At 47.0% G+C, this 24,655-nt stretch overlaps 1 protein-coding gene across 2 annotated transcripts in view; it reads right to left on the reverse strand.

Moving 5' to 3' along the window:
* Positions 1 to 24,655, reverse strand: part of SUFU (SUFU negative regulator of hedgehog signaling) — a 97,892-nt gene continuing 73,237 nt past the window's right edge. For both annotated transcript variants that reach the window (XM_027672470.1, XM_027672471.1), the window contains exons 10-12: positions 23,076 to 23,214; positions 9,870 to 9,938; positions 1 to 6,700 (exon numbers count right to left, since the gene is read on the reverse strand). In XM_027672470.1, coding sequence (XP_027528271.1) covers positions 6,611 to 6,700; positions 9,870 to 9,938; positions 23,076 to 23,214 — 298 coding nt within the window. In that variant the 3' untranslated portion in view covers positions 1 to 6,610. The remainder of the gene's footprint in view (positions 6,701 to 9,869; positions 9,939 to 23,075; positions 23,215 to 24,655) is intronic.

The raw sequence follows: 24,655 nt of genomic DNA on the forward strand, positions 1-24,655 counted from the left end.
TTCTGCAAATACGTTTAATGCACTTAGAATACACGGGAGGAAAAAAACGTTTAGTGATTCACAAAAATATTACAAAAAGTCATGTGCAGGCGAAACACACCCAGCACTGCAATAACAATGTAAGAATTTACATTAGAAACTAATATAAAATATTTTAAAACCTCTGCTAGTTTAGCTTTCCATTTGTTTTTTGTCTTTTATTAAAAAAAAGGAGGAGAGAGGGAAGAAAGGCCATCTACAAGGTACTGATACACCGGCTGCAGAAACGCGGGCTCCTTCCAGCCCCCTCGGGAGTGTCCTGGGGCTCCTTGATCCACATGACCCTGTGCCCGCAGACCACACACACACACACACACACACACACACACACACAGAGACACAGACACACTGCTTAAGTACAGAAAAGTTCACCTCCAGGCTCAAGGGCAGCCCCAGCGGTCAGGGTTCACTGTGGTCCTGGTCACCCATGTGTGCCCTGCCCAGGGAACCTTGCCTTTGCTCTAGGATTTACAGAAATCAACCAGCACACAAAACAAGTAGTGTTCCCAGCGAGCAGCAAAACTTCTATAACTTTAATAAAAGGGAGAAGTTGGTATGTCCAGCCCACGCTAGATGAGAGAAGGGTTTTGAATGACTAAACTTGGGTTTGGAGCGTGACTGTGGCCAAACTCAGAGTATCAGGACTACAGGGCTGGATGTGTGCAAGGAACATCCCAACATGGGGGCCAGGGCATTGCTGTTAGCCCCTAGTGGGATGCTGCCTGCTTCCATGCAGCACTCTGGGGAAAGCCAAAAGCCCAGAGCCCCCCAGCCTGTGATCAGTCCCTACTGGAATGACATGGCCACTCATACCCACCTCCCCTTCCTCTGCCCCCATGGGTTTTGCATCCCGCTCACTGCCACAGGAGGAACGGTGCAGGAGCCTTGTCACCAGCACCACAGAGTCCTTCTGCGCCCATCCTGCTCACAGCATTGTCAACACATGCTGTATTTATGTAGGACCTACCGCACACGGTGACAGCTTGGTCCCTCCCACCCTCACCACTCATGCAGCGGAGGGTTTCCGGAGCTGCACTTTCGCTGCAGTTGGGCCCCAGGGAAAGGAACAAAGGAGCCATTTTCATCTCCAGCCTCTCTGGGAGTGGAGGGAGAGGGCGAGAGAAAAGACCAGTGTTTGCAAAACACAACAATCGGCAGGAAATTTTCCTCTGGCTTTTCGGGGTTGTTTTTTTTCTCTCTCCCTCTTTTTAAAGAGGGCAGACACAGCATCAGGACAGTTTAAAAACAACCAGGCACTGGCCTGTCACATCTGCCACGTGCAGCCCTTTCTGGGCTGATGTTCCTCTCCTGCTGTCGGGGCTCTATGAGCCAAATGGTGAATGGTCTTTCAGCGAGGGAAAGAGAAGGGGTACCCCCTTATCAGCAGACTAGAAATGATGTTTCTGAACTGATCTGCCACTTAGGATGATTTTATGGTCTGTCAGCGATTTTAGGGGAAACAGAACCATGGTAGAAATGAAGAGGTGGTGAGGCACAATACACTCCAGGTTCTCTGCCTGAGAGAGACAAGTCAATGCGGGACCAGGCTTAAAACACATTTGCAACCTCAGGCCTATCCCCCATTTGAAATTTTGGACTCATGTCAAACACAAGGGTTGTTTTTTTTTAAAGAAAAGAGAACAAGCAGACACTGCACAACAGAAAAAATGTCATAAGAATAGGAGGTTGAAAGAGAGCTCATTAGGTCTCAGAGACCTAAATCCAGGTTTAAAATCTTGGGAGGTGAACCTCAGAGGCAAATGTGGATTTTGAGATTGTTTTGGATACAGTCTGGCTGTTGTGCAGGCTGGCATTTATCGATAGGGACAGATGCACAGAAAGGAATTTCTGGTTGCCCAACAATTTGAGCTGCCCTTGCAGGCTTACTCACAAGAAAAATTAAGGCACAATGTACTCTCTCAATGGAGGGCAGTTACGTAGAGGACCAAGTCCCCGGGAGGTGGAAGGGCTCTCCCGGTGCTGGAGCCCCTCCTCACCTGGCTGTGATGGTGCAGGGGTTGAAGCCCAAGACTTCATACAGAGGAGCCACAAGGTGCAAGGCCATGCCCTGGGCGAAGGGAAAATTGGACACATGGGTCTAAGGGTTTCCTCTGGCCTGTAGCTTTTCTCCTCACTTGACATGATGCTGCCCTGCCCTGGCCAGATACAAGCTGGAAAAGCGGGACTCTGGATGCCCATCTAGGAGGAGGGAATAGTCATCAGGACAGATTAACAGCCCAGCAACCACAATCCCATGCCAACCTGTGAGCTAACCCAGCATCCTGTGAAACGTGCAGTCAGCCAAACATTTTCCAGTGAACATTTTCCAACACAGCCGTTCACAGAGATGTGAACACAGTGGGATGTGCGTGGCTGGATGCTTGCACCTGTGCTGGACCTCTGTGGGTCCTGGCACAGAAATGAGGACTGGCCTGCAGGGACCCTGTGCTGTGCTGAGGGACTGATGATTCCCACTTCGGTTTCCAGCTTCCCTTGCAGCTCCACTTTCAGCGCCTGAGATGCATAACCACTGCGCTGCCTTGAACAGGCCTGAGCTGTGGGTGCAGGAGGGGGGCTGCTCACCTTCTCCCCCACACACACTCCAGCAATCTGCCCCCACAAGCCAAGCACTGCTTTCAACTGGGTTTTTAAAAAACACAACTCTAACTTCTTCCAAGACCATTTGATGACCTGATGGTGTAATTTCAAAAGCCATCCATGAGCAACTGAATATCTGAAGTGAAGAGCTTCAGAATATTTCAAATCACTGTTGGCAAATTCACGTACAGTAGAACTAGTATATTACCATCCTCAAAGACATTAGACACAGCAGGCACCACCTATCTAAGCCACTGAAAATATGGGCACAGCAGCTCCAAGACTGACTGCTCCACTCAGATCACATCCTACATACTTTAATACTGAAATGATACATTCCTTGCCCTGTTTTTAATCAGAAATTGAGAGGGAGAGTAGTCCTGGCTTTTAGAACTTCTCCTGTTTCAGAATTGCTGTCACATGTTGGATTTTCAAGGCTCTTCATCTTTCAAAATATCCTGATTGACCTGCATCACTGGATTTCTCCAGAAGGGAGAAAACCTGTACGCGCTGCTTTCATTTCCATCCAGGTCACTGTCTTTAGCCAACACAAGCCTCAGAGGTTTTGGTTCCATACAAACCTGCTTCAGACCTTCTACATAATCTAGGAAAAAATCAGCACCAGTGGACCTACCATCTCTCAGCAGGTTTGGGCTAGAAAAATACTGTGGCACTTATTAACACATGCATTTCCCTGTTTCAAAGTACTTGCTCACTAAAATACAAATTTTTTTTTCCATTTCCTTCACACACAGGAATATCCTCTTGCCCCAAGATGAAAATATCCAGACTTGACATCTCATTTACTTGCCAATGAGTAAGTTTGCACAGTTGCAAATTACATGTGAATTGGGAGGGGAGGTCCTGTGGGTGCCCAGCTCTTCATGATACAAAGTAATGTGCAACTTTCTTATTCTTAGATAACTTGTTGAGAGGCAGCGACACGACCTGGGAGCTTAAGGGCTGACTTTCACCAGCTTCTCTCTCATAATTGGTCTACCAATTAGACACATATTTCTATTTTAGCAGTTATTTGTCTAATATTTTCCCCCTTAACTAAATAGGAAGATTTCACTTCCTTCCCTTCAAGCCTTCCCCTCAATTGTTATCTGGCTACCAGCAAAGATCTGTGAGAAAGTGTCTCAGAAAAAGAGATTTCTGGCATGCCACCTGTTCATAACTCAAATACACAGAACTATATATAAATACATGACATGGAACAAAAATACACACACACAAGGATCCTGGGTGGATTATCAAAATGCATTCAGCCTGCTCCCTCTGAAGTCAATGAAAACCCAACCCAGAGTGTCTGATGAGAGTAAATATGGTGAGGAAAACATATGCATGAGAAAGGCAGAACTGAAGCACAAGGCAGCTTGGAGGAGGTGCTTTCCCTGCGTACAGCACCACATCCCTGCCGCGAAGGCTCAAAGAGTTCATAGGGCACAAGGTCCCAAGCTTTCCAGATGTGTGTCAGAGCTCAGAGAGGGTCTGATGGACTTCTCTCTGCTCCATGCTGATCTCTGCAGGAACAGCAACAATTGACCTTCCAAATGTCCCTTCTCCACTAAGATGTGGATTTAAAGCTCCTTTTAATGAGAGCTAGCATCTGGAAACAAGGAAGAGCAGCCAGCATGGTGGCAACAGGCCAGCTCTGCTGCAGGCACCCCCAGCAAGCTCGTACAAGAGCATCCATGGGCTACTGTTGGCGGATGGCTTTGGGACAAAACTGTAGTTGCTGCCCTTGCCTTTTCCCCCACTGCCACAATCATCTGCTTGTTCGTTATCTTGCAGCGGGACACTTGGGCACGTTGTTTTTGAAGCTGGACTGGTACATTTTCATGCCGCTTTCTCACCCACGCTGTCCCTTGCATATACATCTACAGCACAGAAGGGATGCTTAGTGCTAACCAGGACAATGAAAACTGGCCAAGAGATCCCACGGATGAATGCAGCCTGCCTCAGCACAGAACTCACTCTGGCTGGCACATGCAGATATCTGAAAGTTTGCTCTCTCACAGCAGGATTTTAAGATGATCCTCTGAGTTCAGACAAAATGACAAACTCATTTACATGTAAATTGCTTCGTAGCTTTGCAGAAAGGAAGGTTCTGCAGAGCAGTGTTGGACTCTGCATTTGGCCTGCCTTAAATTATAATATAAAAACAATTATAATAGTACAAATACTACTTGGTACACAAAGCACGCCCTCCCCTGCAAACCCTGGCATGCTTCGGTAGGTCCTACAGCCCTCTAGTCAATAATCACCCTCTCTGCACAGAGAGACATTGAGTGACTCGCCTGAGGCCACAGAGGAATTCTGTAGCAAGTCCAAGGAAAGCTTTGTGGCTCCTAGCTCTGCTTCTTGACCAACATTAACCAGCCTCAAATATATGCAAAAAACATCAAAGCTGACTGTGCCGGGAAGAAATTAAATCAGAAAACAAACAGAAAACCAACCCTGGGGTACTGTGAGGCCTCCTGGACTTTGCTGTTTGATCAGGGGAGTTAAGTGTTAAAAGCTTTTGTTATACTTGTATTATGATCACACAGCAATTGCGCATAAACCGCCAAGTTATCTTGTAGGCAGAAAGGGGTGGAAGGAAAGCTGCACCTCCCCTTGACAAGGAGTGAAGAGTTGTCACCAAAAGACAATGGGCAGAGGAAGGCTGGGGAATATGCATCAGAAACAACCTGCAGCAGCAGCAGGGGGTAAAGCCTGCGGTGGTTTGCTGCAGCCTATCCACAGGGCCAGCAGCTCTATGCAGAGACACAAGCTGGCACTGCAGAGATCGGCTCCTCTGCACACCACAGTTTTGCTCCAAGGAGGAAGCCACAGGGATCTAGAGAGACTGATTTTGGTGCTTTACAGTTCAAACCTATCTGAAAGGAGGAAGGTTAGCAACAAGAGCCACCACAGCGAGGCTAGAGGGGAAAACGGAGCTGCATTAGGGCACAACCCTGCTGAACAGGAGAATAGTTGGCTTTACTGAGGCTGAGTCTCCTCTCTGCTATGCCAGGGCAGCAGAGATCTCCACTTCATATGCTTTCAAGCAGCCCCCTGGATCCTATAGAGCTGCTTGAAGTCGTCCCTGTGAACAAATGATCCTTTCTAGCTTCTCAAATTCTGTACAATAGCAAGGAAAAAATACTTGACAGTATCTCTTTAAAGATAAACACACTGTAAACAGGAGATCTCCCCCGCCCCGGTAGCTTTCTTCCTCCTGCTTGTGCAAAACCAGAGGTTGCGACCTTCCCTGGGGTTCAGGCACAAGGACAGGATGCACGAGAATAAAGTTGCCTCTGTTTGCAGTGATACCATAGCTAATAGCACCAAGACCAACACTTAAAACATGCCTAACTTGAGGGCAGGGAGGATCTGGGTTTGTTTTTCTTGACTGAACTAGAAAGTTCATCTTTAAATCTGTTCAGCTTCAAGCATGTGAGCTTTTGGCCTCCTTTAAACAGGGGAAATACCATTCCGTTTCTGAAAAGAAAAAAAAATAGCACATGGAAGAACAGTTCTGCAGTCAGTAAAAGTTTGGCTAACAAAAGGACTCCAGAGTCACGTAAAGAACATTTAATCCATGGATTATAGGCTCGCACCTGGCAGAAATGTATGTGTAAATACAGGCGTGCAGAGCGTCTACACCCTGGGCTAAGGCAGAGGGGAGTTCTGCAGCTAGGAGAGAAAAAGGATTCTTACTACTAATTTTCATAGTTAAATATTTCTCACTCGCACTCACACATACGCAGGCTGCTCCCAGAGAGTTCAGCCTTGGGAAGGATAAAGGAAAGGGCTCAGTTCGGTCTGGGCTGGTGCTGAGTAGCTCCTCTTCTGTTTGCAGTGGTTGTGCAGCAAACTCTTTTTATTTGCAGGCAGAGTTTTTACTGCATTAATTATCCTGTGAGTCACTGGGTAATGGACAGTAACTTGGCTCTCCCAGTTGTTAGAAGAGTGTAATTCAGCTCTAATGCAGCGGGTTGTCGAACACGGCATCTGGCAAGATGGAAACTTTCAGTTTCTTTTCAGGCCAGCTGTACTCCTTTGGAAGTTTAAACTGTAAGACAGTAAAGAGAAACAGTTAATGCATATTGCTGCAACCTGCATAGAAAAAACCATACTTGTTGCAAAGGCAGGCAGCCCTATGTTATTATTGTTTTTTAAAACAAGAGGCCACTAAGAAAACATTTCCCCATCAGTATGTTTTGGACAGCAGTGGACATTAGATAATGTGGCCTGCGCCTCAGCTGCCAAAGTAAAGTTCTGAGCTTTCAGCCCCAGTGCTGTTTATTTCATCAGATGAATTCTGGAGGGTTTCTGCCTCCCCCCCCCAATTTCCCCTTCTCAACCTCTCTGAAGATTTGCAGCCAGAAGTGTCTTCCCTCTTACCTAACCTTGTCCCTTTCATTTCACCTACTCCAGCCCCCAGGGCCCACATTTGCTTTAAAAGTAGACTTAGGGCAGCTTTCAAACCCCTGCTCATTCAAGGGTGGGATGCAGGTGAGCCAGCACAGATCTGCTTGCAAATGGCCACCACCTCCAGGAGGACAAACTGTGCTGCCCCGGCTGTGGAAAGCCAGAGTGCCTGCACAGCATCTACAAAGGCTCCACAGAGCTGTACAATGCCTCGTGCTCTCACAGGCACTCAGCTGCTCAGGCTGTTTTGCAAACACTGGTTGAAGCACACAGAACGGAGATTTTTTGCCCCAGTCTGGTTTACACAGCACTGGCTTTGGCCAATGTTTCCCAAACAAGACAAGTGCACTGGTCCCATCCTGGCACTCCAGGGCACCCCACCTTAGGGCAGGAAGTCACTCCAAAATCTCTGATCCCAAACACAACCATGCAGGGAGAGAGCTCCAAGGAGCCTTACCCCCAACCCTTCTCACAACCACATGTGACCAGTGCCCATGCATTCACACGGGTCTCTCAAACACAGGTCTGTGGGGGGTGAGGGATGTGAGGGGTGGAATCTCTTAGGCTACAAATCTGCCCCATCCACAGCTGAATGGCAACCAGTTCTGCATAGGCATTTCACACCATCTCAGACTGAGGATCCAAGACATGTGGGGGACAGCTCTGGAAGCCAGTTTGCAGGATCATTTTGTTTTCAAAACTCTATTGCACCCAGTGTTGCACTGCCTTGCATTACAATATTCTCTGACACCCTGATGAGACTCCCAGTGAGGAATCACACCAGTGACAATCTGACCTGGAGATGGCTAATTCAGAATGGTTATGGATACAGTGGTCCTCTCCTAGGAGAGTCCTCAGACCAAGGCCAGCAACACCATAGGTTCTCAGGGGCTACATGAATTACAGAGTCGGTACAAGGGGAGAGCAACCTGCAAATCGTCCATCTTTATCCAATTACCTGTCTTTCTTTCCAGAAGCACCCTGTTTCTGAAGGACCTTAACACAGGCTCAGTGGCAGGTTCCTGCTAAAGCAGATGCCCTCCAGCTGCTGCTCCACAGCAAGGGCAGCTCTGTCACGAATTTGCTCCTGACCTTGCTCCACTTGCAGCTGCCCACGAGGGTAACCTGTGGTTGGTATCCATTGACCTTAGTATGCTGGCCTGCTGGTTCAGCTGACCCACGATCTAGGGGCATGGCGGGAGGATTTTTCAGGATAGGGGCTACCATAAACTCCCAATCTTTATCCTCTAGGAAAAAAACAGCCCAAGTCCCATTTATGGTTGTTTTTTATAAATTCAAGCCCTGTGTACAGCTTGCACCATGTAACCTGGTGGCCCTGCACTGCCCAGGAAATTCTTCTGAGTTCACTGTCTAAGGCATGTGAAAAACACGCTAAAGATACTCAGACAGATTATTTCACTTAATTTCACTTAACACAGGTGGCTCTTTATGCAGCAATGGAAAGACTCCCCTCACAGCACTTTGTTCTACCACATGAACATCATCAGCAACAGTCAGGGCTGCTGAGGAATGCCTTTAGTTGGCCCAGCCTGGGATCCTGCAAGTTACAAATCCTTGGAGGAATCTGGATGCTGAAAGATCACATTTCATCTCAAGTATTTTCCTTTTTATAAACAGCAGTGGTTCCAAAGCAATCCTCTTGGAGAAGCCATCCTTTGCATTTGTTTGTTTTTCACTTTTTAATTTAGCAAAGTCACAGTAACTCGGAACCGAACACTCGGTCGCGGTGCCAGGAGCTGCCATGCTCATTGCCTCTCAGTGGACAGCAAAGGAACATGAGCTGTCCAAAGCCTTAACTAAAGGGCCTTCAAACCAAAGTGCTACTGGGCTTCCATGTCAGTAGCAAAACTGAGCTTCAGATTAGGTTTAACTGGATAAAAGCCGGTCTGAAAGTCACTGCACAGCCTGCAGCGTGCTCTCCCCACTCACACAGGGAAGAACACCCTGGCATTAAGTCAACTCTGGATTAAACAATTAGAGCCCTGAGATTTTCCTAGGGGGAGGGGAGCAGGGCAATGGATGGGAGGGCTGCTCTACAAGCCAAGGAAAGTTTCTTTAGAGTCTGCAGGGAGCTGTAAAAAATGGGATTAAAAATATTACATGTCATTTCTGCCACTGCTCTTTGAAGTCAAGCAGAATATTTATATGGCATGCATGGGAGACGGGGTGTTAAATGTTCCCCAGGAAGAGATCACATGGCAGGGGGAAGTTTAGTACCACACAGCAAAGCTTTATAAAGCGCCCCTGGCTGCTGCTGTAACGTTTCCAGGCTGGTGATGGTCCTCTGCACGCCGTGCAGGGGCAGCAGGTGAAGGCCAAGTAGCAGATGTGAGAAAGCCCCTGCCTATTTCCAAAACCAAAAAAAGAGGCTCATACAACAGATCGTTCAGCAGTAAATGTGCTGCCACTACTTCCAGCCTTTCTGAAAGCAGGGAAGGTGATGTACTTGGAGCTGCTTGCAAGGACACTATCTATGCATGGCATGGAGGAAACCCCCCATAGACATGGGCGGCACTGGTTTGATTTGGGATGCTCAGATACCATGTTGGGAAAGATGCTGGTGGAAAGGAAATGCAGAGTCTCCCTTAATATCTATCCCTGTCCTGTATTTCTTGCAATCCTTTCTCTCAGTGCCTCAGTTCACAGCAGATGTGAAGGTTTAGCAAGGCCTCAAGTCTGTGGGGCAGGCCCACAGCCTGCAAGCTGAGGGGAGGATCAAAGGCAAACTGCAGGATGGGCTGAGCTGTCTGTGACAGTACACGGAAGATATGGGAACGATGCAGCCTTACTTCCTCTGGAGAATTCAGATCTTCTAAATCTTCCAGCATTCTCTCTACGAACTCTTCGGTCAATAGGATCTGCAATGGAAATACAGTAGTTTATGCCTTCGCACTCTTAGTTTTAGCTAATTGCCAGGAAACAGTATGGCTTCTGCAGAGAGCAGACTGTACCAACTCACTCCTTCCCCTATGTCCTTCTTTCCCACAATACAAAGGTTTGAGGGCAAGGAGCTCCTAACTTTGCCTTCCACCCCAACCACTGAAAAAAATGTTGAAATTATACAGCAATCTTTTTTGACCCTCAATTATCTTCCTCAGTCTAAAATTAGAGACTCGGCTTTAGACAGACAGACAGAGTGGGGAAGGAGGAAAAAGGGTCAAGATAACAACTGTTGGAGAGGCAGTGGGAGACAGCCACTTTTATCTGATCCATTGAAGTTAAGCTCACAGTTTAATCAGGAAACAGCAGCACAGGAAGAGACTGGGACCTGTGCAGAGTTGGTGCTCCAGGCACGGGGAAGGCTTTGGCCCCAGTGCAGCACATTGTTCAGATGAACCAGATGCTGGGTGTGGGGGTTGCTCCCAGAGGTGCCCATGCTAGGCACCTCCATGTTAGGATGGCACGTGCCCATCTTGCATGCCTGTGCTGGGAAAACTTTTGGCTCATTTCGAAGCCAGCTGGCAAGCACGAAGCAGCCCAAGAAAACAGCTGCTGTCAAGTCAACAGTCCCGGATGCAGGCCAGGACCCCAGCTCCATGGAGTCCCCCAAGTCACAGAAACCAGAGACACCAGGAGGGAAACCAGCCCCAGGAATTCAAGTGGAGGAACTCCCACCCTCTTTTAAAAACCACGTGATAGCCAAAAGCAAACACATCCTGCCCTCTTCACAACAGCCGCAAAGGCCAGAGCTCCAGGCAGGACAGCTGGTTTGGCACAGGAGCAGAGCCGGCAGTGCAGGACCAGGCAAACATCCCCACGCAGTGAGGGGGCCTTGGAGCAGCATTCCTGGGAGTTAGGTTGCAGCAGCATCCAGTGGATTATTATTCCCATTTTAGCCTACAGGTTTATTTCTTTTCCCCTGCTCCTCCTTTCCTTCCTTTGGTCCACCCTTTCCTCCATCTCTGGCATTACTTTCCATCCTGAAGCAACCACCATCCCCATGCCCCCTTTTGCACTCCTCCCTTTCCCTGTTCTTCCCAGTCATGATCCACATGCTCCAGAGAAGGGACCTCTCTAGCACTAAACACTGGTGGAACTAAGTGCCCAGCTGCACTGCTCCCCAGCTCACACCGGGAAGAGAGGCAGCCAGGCTGTCCCATCGCCATGCAGGAAGCCACTTCCCGTGCCCACTGGCAGCTTGGTGCCAGGAACATCAGTGGAGAGCAAGTGACTGCCAGGGTGCCACAGGCAAGTGGAAGCCTCCGGGCTCCATTTTGGCAACGCATAGGCAGGACTATTGGACGGAAAGAGAAAGGGAAGATTCTGGTCTCCCTTTCTTCCTTTGTTTGGCAAGAGAAGAGATCCAAAACCACCAAATCCAGATCCGAGAGCTACCAGGTGTATGCAGTCCTCTCCCCTCAATCATGCCACCCTGCTGTCACTGTACACAGATTTCCCAGGGGATGAGGGAACCACAAGCTCCCTTCTCCACTACATTCCTCTCTTCACTTAACTTCAATGTGCAGCAGGCTCTAGGCCAGGGTTTATGACCAAGCTGCTCAGCATGGATGCAGGCACCTTCACCAGGCCTTTTTAATCATACCTTGAACTTGAAAAAACCCTGCTTCAGCCAGGAGCCAGGAGCTTGCTGCTTTGGACAGGACTCTGCAATCTGGCACCAATCTGCAGACTGGCAAGCTGAGGAAGTTGCGCTGAAACACGCAGTACCACCACAAACTGCTGCAGTCTCCTTGCAGGGGCCTGTAACTATTCTGCCTGTTGAATTGGAGACACTCATTTGCTGACTGTTTGCAGGAGGAGGGAGACGCCTGTCCATGTCGGAGGCAGGAGAGCAACCTGATCGCTCAGCTCCGAAGGAAGAGCTGGGTGGGGAGCCGGGGCTCTGCGCAGAGCAGATCGCTTTCTGCGGAGGTGCAGTCTGCAGTGGGGTGAGGGAATGAAAACAATTTGGCAGACATCAAAATCTACAGAACAGCCGGAAAAAGGAGGAGGAATTGGTATTCACAGCAATCAGGCCAGGAGGAAATGAATATTCAGCCATCCACGGATGAGTAAAAATGCCAGAGGTTGGGATGGGTGAGAGAGCAGGAATGAGGAGCTGCAGCTTTGGCAGGGAGACTAGAAGACAAGCGCAGCAGGAAGACCCCTGGGTGCTCCCAAGGTGCCAGAGGCAGGAGAGAAATGGGAACCACGTGTGCGAGGCAGCCAGCTGCTCTGAGGCTGGAGGAAAACAAGGCAGGGTATGAAGGGGTAAACAGCAAAGGGTGGAGACAGGGAAAAGAGGGGACAGATCAGGTCCTGGGTAAGCCACAAACTCCCAGAGTATGTACAAACCTATGTGGAGCACTGTGGCTAGCACTGAAACTGGGTGCAATGCCTTGAGATGGCTGAGCCCATCTGCAGCTCACTACACCCTCTCTGAATGCTGGTAATCCAGCTGAAAAAAACCCCCAAATTCCACTAATGTACTGAGCTGAACTGGCTCCCTGAAGGGTCTGACAAGTGGAGTGGGACAGGAGTCCACAGCTCAGCTGTCTGGTGGACTGCATTTGGGGGCTCAAAGCAATGGCAGCCTGCTCTACACAGCACACTGAGGAAAGATCACAGTGCTGTTCTGCCAGCCCTGCTCGGACAGTTAACTTTGGTGGAGGGCAGGAGTCACAGGCTGCAATGACAAACTGCTGCAGTGACATTCACACACACAGAGTGTGTCTCTCAGAACCCATCCTTAACAGTCCAAGTCAGAAAAAAACCCACTGCAAACCCTACTACCCCATGCTGCTGGGAGACCTGCCTTCCTTCCTGGAGAAGCAGGGAAACTCCGAAGTGCTGATGTAACCAAATGTATGAGCAGCCATGTCCCTCAATACAGGAAACTGACACTCTTGAGCTCTCCTGAGGATGCAGGGGGAAGGCATGTGCCAGCAGCTCACCAACTGCTGAAGAGGGCTTGGAAGCGAGAAGTATTGTCATCCTGGATTCGTGTCCAGACAAGATTTCTCCTGTTAGAAGTAGCACCGTCAAAAAGGCCCAAGAGCACTAAGGCCTGTGCTCATAGATCAGGCTACCATACCCACCTGCAATCAGCAAAACCACCTTCATGCTGGTGAGTGAGTCTTATGGAGAAGGATGAGAATAAATCCAATCCCATCTCAATGTTCCTGACTCACAATATTTCACATTTCCAGTTCTTGTAGCATGCCTGCTCCTGCACAGTATGGTACCCCATTACATTAACACACACACACACACATATTATATGTGCATGATATTAAAGGTGACATTCCCAGCAAATAAACATGACAGACTGCCTTTGCTCTAGGCACCTAATTTAATTTCCTCTGGGATTTAAACCTTAGAAGCTCAAATTAAACAAATAGGCCCCGTTCACTTTATACTTCAGACCTGAATCTACAGTTTTCCTCTGATGCTGTTAACTGATCTTATCAACAGGACACTCCACAGAGATCCCAATGATGAAGCAGCTTATTCCCTTCCCAAAGGAAAACAGAGCCTCACTGTTGTGCTGCAGCCATGGGAAAAGCCAGTGCAATCTGCAGGGCAAATGAAGCCATCCCATGCGCACTGAACGAGCCTTTTCTCCCATGAAATCTCTCGGCTGGTGCTGAGGAAGCAAAGGAGCAGTCCCGTGCGGTGGTGGGTGTCCCGGGTGCTGCAGCAGCCCAGTGCTCACAGCGTTGTTTTCACAGCCCTGTGCAAACACTCGGCCGGCCCAGCCTGCCAAAGCTGGTTTCAGGGTGCAGCTCAGCACTGGCAACGGCTGTTTGCAGTATGAACAGAGAATGGCCTCACCAGCCAGCTGCAGATATCTGAAACATCTCCTTGGGTGCTGCACAGTCCTGCTCACAGCAGGATCTCTCTGACCTGACCTAGGGAGGCCTGGACACATGCTATCCCATTGCCAGCAGATCTAGACTCCATTTGCCATGTGTTTTGTGGCACCCAGTCATGGTACAGATGCTCGGAAAATGATCACTACACAAAAGAGTTTTCTATCACAGGTACCTCCTGCACGGCTGAGGTCCGAAGTTTGGGTTCTCATGACTTCACTAACAGCTGCATGTGTCCAGACATGTTACAAAATACCAGGCTAGGCTGTCTCATTCAGGTGGATGTGTTCAGGGAACACATGCTGTCTCCCTCTCGTGGCAAGTCTCACCTGAGCTTGCTGAAATCTACTTCTTACCTACAGGGCTTACCTATGGGTCCTTACCTGAAGGAGTTTGTGTGGAAGCTTTCAGTGTGGAAGCTTTCATACCTGCAGCTGGCTGAGAAACCTGTACCGTGACTCGTTACAGGTACATGGCTGCAAGTGTATGAAAAGAGGTGAAATCTAAAAATGTACACAAGGTCATGGGGCTCCTCCAGATGAGTTCAGCTCCCTTTGAAAGCAACTGGTGCTTAGTAAAACATTAAAGACTTTATAGTCAGCTTACAGGTACCACCCCACAGTTAATTCCCCATCTCTCGCTACAGGGTTCGACATTCCCATGAGGGCTTGAAATTGTCTGCTCAGAAAACGCTGCTAAGACCAGAGGTCACACTGATGTTGAATGCCTGGTACAGCTGGCAAGACTTCAATGAAGGAAGACTCCCAGAAGCTGAACTAGGAATTGAGCTGCAGCCCTGTCCAACTTGAGGAAACACACTTTATCTGGGGCAAGACACAAGCAATTGGCCCAGGTACAGTGAAGCAGAGGTGCTTTTACTGATAATACTCTCTTTTCTTGCCTACCTAGGAAAAAACCAAACAATCCCACACTTTGCCCTAGTGCTTTGTTTGCATTAAACACTTGCTCTTCTAGCAGGTTTGTCAAAGAAAGAAAACCATGTTTTATTAGTTCTGGACTTAGTACAGAGCTGGCTTGTATGGCCTAGCCAGAGAAGGTGGGGACACATTGCAATAAACCCCTATGTAAACCATACCAACCCTTCTAAGAAACTGTTCATCCATCAGGCGCTATGCCTGGAACGGGTGGAGTAGTTGTATCCTGAGCCACATATCACCTGTTACATCTGCAAATATGCATCTACTTTTAGGAGTCCTTTGCCCTGAAAATGTTTCAGCTTAATTTTTGTCAGCAGCACAGCAAAAAGTGAAGTAGAAGTGTGTATGCATTTCCCACTGAAATTCCCACCAATAAAATGCCCTGATGAATCACATCCTGTGCCACAGGCCCCCCCAAGCCCATCTCTCTGCTCTCCCCTTGACCCTGCCTTCTTTGCACTGCTTTGCTCAGACTGCAAGTGGTTCAGATCAGAGGCCTTGTCACATCATTGTTCTACGTCACGTTCAGCCCTGATGCTGTCTGAAGAGGCCACCTTGCAGCCTGAATCCACCACAGCTCTCATTACAACCTCAAAGGCACCAGTATTGCAACAAACACCTTTGATGGGAAATTCCACTGTTGCTCTTCCAGGAAATTCACAACCCTCCTTGTAAAGGAGAAACATCCACTCACAGATGCCTCAGGGACCCTATTGCTTCACTCTGCTATGTTACAATCCCAGAAGAGGAAGTATATGATGACACTGAAAGATTTTGACCTTGTGGAATCTCTCTATGATATTCCCAATTACAAGGACCTGAGATCCTTAGAACCTAGACTGATGAGATCCATATTGCAGACCAGGCTGCTTTGATTCAGCACATAAATTTTGGCTCAGTTGAGGAGAGGGCTGACAAGGGAGCCAAGACAACAGGCAGTAACAATTCTTTCAGAGAGAAAAAGCAAAGGAAGAACAGGCATTTCAAGGAATGCTCCAAGTGGGTGGAAGAAAACCTATACAAAGTAGCCAAAAATGTAGTTTGAGTGGCAAGGGAGGGGCATTAGGTGGCTGGATAGATAGTGAGCTTAAGAAGGATGAAAGAACTTGACTCATCCAAAACTAGCCTGGACAAAGTACCAGAGAACATGTTGCAGGAGAGTTGATATCAGGAGGATCGTGATGTCCTAACGGGACATTTCTACCCCGGAGTAAGTTTCTCTCCGTGTCTCATTCAGCAGTGAGGGAGAAGAACACAAAGGGATAACACACTGAGGTTTTGAGGAGTGTTTGGAGAACATGATAAACTTACTGGAAAAGTGTTACCTTAGATTCCCATGACCTGCTTAAGGATTTGGGGGAAACCACCCAAAAGATTCTGAAAAAGTTTTCTTGAGTGGACAGCTATAACTTCTTTGGAGAAGGGCAGGCTGCAGTTGTACAATTCTTAAACCAGCTTCAGGGTGTTGTCCTTGAGCTCACCATGCTAGGCATAACATCACTATTCCAGTTTGTGGAGACCAAAAATCAATCCTATCTCTTCAAGAGAGGACTCAACCCATAGCTGCCACTCACAAGCGAGCATCTCAAGCATCAGAGTAGCTCTTTCAAATGTTGCTTTGAACCTCTGCTGCTGCCATTATGTCAATGTGCACAAATGATTCAACATGTGGTCTAGCAGAGAGAAGAACCAGATGTGCTCATTTCCAGGGGAATGTCCTGACTCTACTGGAGGAGAGTCATTCTCTTGTGCACTCTGTCTCTTGACTAATTCAGCGTTTTATATGATGTGGAACAACTCCAATTGGATGAGCTGAGGAAGAACCAAAATACCCTATAGTTATGGTGCCCATAAAGCAAAGAAGGAGAAACAGGGGTTCAAATTAAAGGAAAGAAATAAAATATGAGTTTCTCATATCCTACGCAAGTATTATATCCCTCAAGTATTGATTAGAGAAGGCAAAACTTCTAACAACTCCAGCCCTATTCTGCAAAACTAGATTATTCCCCTCCGTTTTTATTGAGGAAAACTTTCTTATTTCTGGTTTCATTCAACATAAAAGGATTTTATTTCAGCTTTTGGTCTCTTTAAGGCTTTTGTTTCAGCAAGAAAAACTGAAAATATTTCAAGATTGGCCTCAGTCTGATCTTCTTTCCCAGATTTTTCCCTTAGGTTGCCAAACCAAAAGAATGGATCGTCCCCCATGACCCTGCTCACAGTAATCCCCCCTCTGCTGTGACTGCCAGCATAGATAGCGCATGTTGATAGCTCCTGCATGCTGGATGCTTCCCATGGCTTCCATGTACCTATCCTGCCTACAGGCGCATTTAACATTTTCTATGAGAGGTTTGACCTTGCTGTCCTAAGCCTCAACTTATTTTTCCATGCTGGATGCCTTGTTTTTGATTTTTTTCTAAAGGTTTTTAGGGAAAAAAGGAATCGGGAAAGGTATTTTGGAAAAAGTGTATTTTGACAAGACTAGCAAATGCGTATGATCATTTTGTTGCAAAGTTACAAGGAAGGTGATGAAGATTAGCAAACAAGTGTGCTGGAGGACAAGTCTTTCTCCTGATCATGAAAATGCTTTGCTAAGCCAGAAGCCTCTGAAAGTAGTTTGTCCACAGCCTTTCCAAGAAATGCAGAAAAACGTACTGAAGAGCCCTTCTTCATTGAGCACATCCCAGCCCAAGGCAGCTCTGTCCCAAACACAGGGCAGAGGTAGCTAAGGAGTGATTTTCACTCTGATCATTCCTCTGAGCAGCAAGGGATTGCTATGTCATCAGGCATACCAGGAATAAAGGTAGGGAAACTCTCCAGTACTCTCAGTGTTTCTGCTGGAAGTCAGGCCATGTGGAGGAGCAGGAGAAGGAATCTGTCAACTTAAATGAAGGGAAGGAGAAGAAAGCAAGAGACGGGCCAGGATGAGGGAAGACAGAGACACAGAAAAACAGGATGAAGGTCAGATTAGAGGTCAAAATGGAGGCAACACAAAGGGCAAGGAGATTGGAGAACCCCTTTCCACAGCCTCAGCATCCACGTGCTGTCTGACGGACATTGTGAACCCACTGGCACAGGAATCGAGCAAAGAGCATCCCCCAGCAGCGGTTGGTGCCAGAGGGTAATACCCCACTACTGCTGTGAGCTTCTCGGCTCCTGCAGAGACACAGACTTTGTGCTGAGAATCAGTGGGTGCCCAGTGACAGTGAACCATAGCCTCCATCTGCCTGACAGGATTCGCCCTGAAATCAAGTAAATTACCTGGGGAAAAAACCCTCTGCACTCAGAGACCAGTGACATTGGGCGTATAAAACTTTGGAAACTGCTGCACAGAGTTTGTGCCATGCTAATTTGGCCCCAGCATACATCCACCTCATGAAATAAATCTGCAATCACAGGATCAGGATCACCTGCAGTTTTTCTCCCACAAGACCTCTGCCCTCCTCAGTCCTCAGGATGGTTCTGCTCACTAATGCAGCATTAGTCATCATTGCTTTTCATTATCATTCAACTTGCTTCTCCATTCTCTCCTACTCTCTTCCCCTTTATTTAATATGCTCTATCCAACCACTGTCAGCATGGATAACACTGGAAGTACCTCATCTGACTGTCTTTACCACTCTCATAGTCTCTGATGTGCTTGGCCTCACATTTCTGTGAGGCAGGGAAGTGCTGCTCTCCACACAGCAAATGGAGGATGGAGGCTAAAAGAAGGTAAGAGACTTACAGTCACAGAGAAAACCTGTAAGAGCAGGAAGCTGAACGTGGGTCTTTGACATGGCTCCCAGGCTGACCCCCTACCCCAGAGAGATCTTTTTTACTTGTTCTTGATCCTGACCTGCATGAACAAATTTTAATCTCGTCCTGAAATTTTTTTTGGTGTTCATCTGTGGAGCTGGAATGCCTGGCAAGCACTGAATTCATTACATCCTTCACAAGATGACTGGAAGGAGGTCTCCCTGAACAGACACAGGAAAATCAGTGAAGAGAAAAATGAATCTGAAGGTCCACTTCTCATGGGTGCCCATATCAAGACTTGCAGGTCTCTGTTTTCCAGCCCAGTCCTGTGGGTCACAAGGATATCTGCAGGGGAATTCCTCCTGGCCTTCTCCTGTCACTGGGAACACAGATCAGACCTCAGGTCTTGAGCTGGGCATCTAGAAAATGAGCAACACAAACTCCCTTGCCGGGTGAGAAGTTTTTAGCTTAAGACACTGGAATAGCATCACGAAAGAAAAGTGCAGTAGAGGCAGAAACAGGATCCAATTCTCCAGGGCAATATTTAACAGGCTTTGCTGTAAGACTATCATGATTTTTCTGCAATTAGCTGCCTCATTCACTACACACCTTCCAATTTTGACAAACAAATGAAGTGGAATTCCTATATGCAACGGCCTACTTTACTCCACATTCCTGATTCATCCCCCAAACACACTGCATCTCTGTGCACTGAATGAGGCAGGCACGCTTTGTTAAAAATAGCTGTAATCCTTCAATTAGATATTGTATTGAAATACACGTGTAACAGGGGCAAGGCTAAAGTGCAGACTTATTTCTTAAATTCTCTGTGCTAGATTTTACAGTTAATGAGGATTCTTTAACTATAGGTTTGTTTTTATTGCACTGTATTGGCTCATATGTCAGAGTCTGCAGCAATATCTGATGCGTAACATGTACGCTGCACATGATCAAAGACTTCAGTGTCATCTTCTTCCCTAGAACAATGAGTGCCTAAAGCAGCAGGAGCAGAAATTATCTAAAGGTAGTGTTAAACAAACCTCCTTCTCCCCTCTGGGGAGAGTAAGCAGTCCAGGTGAGCAAGGCAGGAGGAGAGAACAGCATGCTTTGTGGTAGACAGGCAGAGAGCTCCACATAAAAGCAGAGGAGCTTTGCAGAAGCATGTCCTGACTCCCATCACTGGAGACTTAATGATGGTAATTCCCAAAGGATGATGCATGCTGACAGGCTTTGACACAAACTACCCCGGGATAATATTAATATGTATTAAAGGCTCAGGCAACTTTATTGGGACGGGCTTGATCAGTAACACATTTCAACACAGCGTCTCTATCATCTGTTGGAACAAAAGTAAGGGAGGGAGGGAGGGAGGGAGAATACACGCACAACCTCACCTTGCTTTGGGAATGTTTTTGAGACAAACAAGGTCAATCTGTGATGAATTGCATGCTTGGCACAGCTCAGACGTTGGACCAAGAACCTTGGACGCTCCACCACAAATACGAATGTCACTGTGGGGCAGTTTATATCGGAATCTGTCTGCATGATACGCATCCTTAACCCTCCAGCATGGGGCCAGACATCTCCTGCACAGTCTTTGCCTGTGTATCTGGAACATCTACCCCTTGGAACAGAGAGGAGAGGTGCTTAGGAGGCAGTGTGGGGGCTCTGCTGTCACACCACTGGGGGGAGTGGAAGAAAGAACAGCTGAAGCCTTTGATCATGTGTAATGTTAATGCAAGTGTTACACATCAGAGACTTTGCCACAGTAACTAGCATATAAACAGGAGTCTAGTGTTAACAAGGAGGACTTCTTGAATATATTTGTACATTTCTGAGTTAAAGCAATTTCCCTATTCAACAATACATGACACAGTGGAAGAAGTTCAGAAATAAACCAGCCTGACATGCTTAGACCTTTAATAGAATTTAGCTTCTTAGAACTAATTAAATGTTACTTAAGTGAAAAAAAAATTCCAAGTACTTGGGAAAGGTGCCAATTTGACAGTTCTGGAGAATGAAATAATCTAATCATCCCCAGAGCATGGGCAGCAGCAGGACAGGCTTCCCCCACTAACATGCCTTAAACGTGACCTGGAAAGACTGTTGATACAAATGGGCCGTACAATCTCTGTGGTTGAATGACTCCTTGCTTTTTCTGCTGAGACTGCTAAAGCAGTTCTCACTGAGTACCAGCTGTGGTGGTGATATGGACACCTGTCTGGTAGGAATGGTGCTGGGACTTGCCAAACTCCTGTCATCTGCTAACCCTCCACTGGAGCCCAGCAACTCTCAGCTCGTTGCTCAGCCTGGGCAGTGGGGGCCCAGCAGCAGCTCTCCGGGTGCAGCAGCTCTCCGGCCTGTCCCACCTTGGACACACTCCACTCCATCCCACAAAATGTAAACAGGAGGTACTGTGTTTAGTCTGCAGGTTTGGGCTTTCACTGCACCAAAGCTCAGGCTCAAGAGAAGTCAGCCTCTGGCTGCTGCCGAGTCGAGGTCGGGATTTTTCTGGCTCTTATTTCTCCCCTAGGATAGGGAAAAAGTCCACAGGAGAAAAAGCCTGCCATGTCTCCTCTTCTCCACAGTTTCTTCATTTACTTGTCTTTGCAACAAGCCCCTGCATTGCAGTGATCTGCTTTCAGCCACCAACTCTCCTTGGAGCTCCTCACTTGCCTGGGGTCCCAAGTGAGGGAGGAGGAAAATTCTCTCTGGGCCTTGCTGTGAAAGCTTAGCAGGGCTTGTCAACTCAGCCAGCCCAGGCTGCAATGGACTAAACCAAACTCAGCTTGCCTCCCTGGAAATTTCATGTACCACAACTTCTTTTGCTTCTGAAGCAAAGCCGCATGAACCTCCCCTCCCCTGCTCCCAACACCACAAGGGACTGCTGAGCATGGATCAAGCCTCCTATTGCGTTCTAAGCCAAAAGCCTCAGACACTCCCACATGTATCTCACAACCGGGTGCTACTCCTGTTGTCCCAGGCTGCTTTCAGCCTCCCTTCCTCCCCCACCCAGCCTGTCCTCCTTCATACTCAACAGGACGGGGCAGGGGCCAACAGCAGAGTTGGTCCTGCCAGACAAGAAGATCTAATACATTGACCTTGTGTAGGAGACAAGCGAGGAAACTTGTTTCTCCCTACCATCTGAGCCAGCAATTCTTCACTTTTCCATCCCACCTTCGCCAAAAATCTTACACACTTTTCAGCACCAAAGTAACACACATGAAAACAACCAGGTTCATAAGGGTTAACATGTCTGAATGGTGACATAATTATTGCCATTCTTCACTGTTTACAGGTTACCTGACTACTCTACACATCAATACATTTCGAGATGTGATGTAAATGCAAACAAACACTCATGTTTGGAGTTAACACAGTCACAAGATCCTGTGTATCATGTGTTGGCAAGCACAGGAACCAACAGCAAATGACCCACCCTTAAACCTGACCCTTCGCTGTTAATCATTATAGGAGAGTTGCACTTTCCAGTCAGTACAATCAAAGCACACAGGCTCTTTGAAAATCCCTACACACGAGATGCTTCTGGCCAAGATCAGCTCCTTTACAAGTCATACAGCTTTCAAGGTATGATGTCCTCCAGACATATGAACATGGGTTGTGGAAAGCCTTAAAAACAAGTCACTAGAAGGCAAACTGCAACACTCTAATGCTAAAACAAACCCCTGCCTTCAAAACAGAAGGGGAGGTAGGACTGCCACAGTAACAGTGAAGACAGAGACATACTGCACACATAGTTCCTCAGAGATGGGCTTTTCTGCATTAACACATTCCTCCAAGCTTTTTTATTTTTGCAATATGTTTATAACCATGAAGAAATTCAAGGGTAGAATAGCGCTATGCTGTCATATCATTAGTGCATCACTGCTCCATGGCGCTGACCCTCAACACCAAGCAGATGGGGATTTTCCATGGAAAATCTGAGATACTGAAAACATCTGGGTGCAGAAAATGTGTGGGTGCTTCAAGCCATCATAAGCTTTTGTCAAAGAATCAACAGGAAAGAGCTAAAACTGAACGAAACAGTGCTCTCTGTGCTGCTCTCCCATTTGGGATGATGTTTAACTGAGATTTTGGCTCTGTAGGATCACAGTCCCACAGCTTTCTAGCTCTTCTGCTCTGGCTCCATTCTTGTTTAGGTCATTCCACTCTGCCTCCCCAAATTCCTTTCTGGAAGAAATCAAGAATAAATACAGCCTGTAAAGTGTTTGCCACAGACTCCAGGAAACGGACACTACTGTATTCACAGATGATTTTTGAACTTTCCAGCCACTGCTTATCAATGTGAATTCCATTAATACAAATAGTAACATTTCACCATTATTTTTTGAGTCCATAATTACTGAAATTATTATGCAAGAGCTATGAGAGATGTTGCAGCAGAAGATACAGGTTTGTTACACTTTTAAGTCACATAAGCCCTTAGCAGGATCATTTTTAGGACACAGTAAAGGAAGAAGGGGGAGAAACAGGAAGGAGGCTTTCTCACTTGTAACCAAGGTCCATGTGCTGCATAGGGGTGCTCCTCTGTAGCAAAGGCTCCTTCTACTCCTGTTGATACAAACGTGATTGCTGTATCTCCTGTAATACTTTTATATGTAAAGTGCCGTCCATGTAAGAGCCTTCCCCTGGAGAATTAAACATATGTGCATGAATTGAGAGGGTGTGCACAGCATTCAACACAACAATGAAGATACATCACTATAAAGTTTCTGCCATCAGTGTGGGAAACCATTTTGAAGGCAGTAACTGTTAATTTTTCAGGAATATATGAAAGATTTTCTCCAAAAAGCAGGTCACAAGCCTCCTTCTGAGGCAGGGAGCTACCCCTCATCTCTCTCCTCAATTTGAGGGCCTTGTTACAGAACTAGAATACATCTAAATCCCATGGCATGCCTATCCCCATGATGAGGTGCTTACGTAGCTAAGGGCAGGAGACTGCCAGTAAGATGAAAACTGCAGAAGAGAATCCAGACTCTGCATCATGTGGGAATGTGAAGATGCATTTCTAAGAAGGCTCATCGCTGGAGGCAAACTTAACTACTATGACAATACCTAGTAATCAATTGCCCTGGTGCTTCACAAATGTTACCTGTATTACTTAAACACATGCCTAGAAAATACACATACATGGCCAGCTACAGTATCCCTTCCCTTTTTTTCATTCAATGCAAGGGAAAATCATGGCTCTGGTATTTAGGCTGAGAGCATGTGTGACATGCATGCATGGCTGCTAACATGCAAGAGGGAAAACTTCAGGTAATACATTTAGTGCCTAACAGAGTCACAGTTGATGAGTTAGTGCTGGCCAGCTGAGCTGTGGTAACTGATCAGGATAGGCTGTTTACACATTTATGATGTAAAATAAAATATGTTTGTATTAACTATCCCATTGGTTTCTCAACAGGCACAGGCAAGTGTGCACCTGCTGCTGATAACTCTGATACTACCAACATGTAACTCATTAAGCTGAAGTAACTCAATCACCTACAGTCATTTGTCTCTACCCCACAGTTCATGTTAAGGACTACAACACTTGCACAGGTATTTTCTGACTGAAATTGTGGAAAACTAGAAGGCAGTGATATGTGCAGCCTGAATCTTCGAAAGACAATGTGTAGAGTATGCATGCAATGTTCTGCTACTTCACTAATGTGACATAATTTGTCTAAAAACACACTTGTATGGATAAACTGACTGGAAACAGGCTTCGCATAACCACTTATTTGAGTCCATAAGTCAGAATTAACAAGTAAAGGGATTTTTTTGACAGAGTATGTTAAGACATCCCTTCTTTATCACACAGTTGCTAGCATTAGACTAATAAAAAACCCCCCTATACTAACCCTGTCCTGCTTCAGCACTCAAAATACACTGGAGGACATAAAAAGAATGAGAAACAATCTTGCCATAATGAACACACATGCAAAGAATCATCTGTTTCCAATGTGTTTCGGCAAAATATGTCAGCTCTGGCCTTTACAGACCCATTGCATGCATTTCTGTATGGTGAAACAATGCCACAAGGCAAAAGCAGCATGCTAGCACAAGCTGAGGGGGAGGACAGCT

This window comes from Neopelma chrysocephalum, unplaced genomic scaffold, assembly GCF_003984885.1.
Source record: "Neopelma chrysocephalum unplaced genomic scaffold, ASM398488v2 Primary Assembly neopelma1_97390, whole genome shotgun sequence".
NCBI lineage: Eukaryota > Metazoa > Chordata > Aves > Passeriformes > Pipridae > Neopelma > Neopelma chrysocephalum.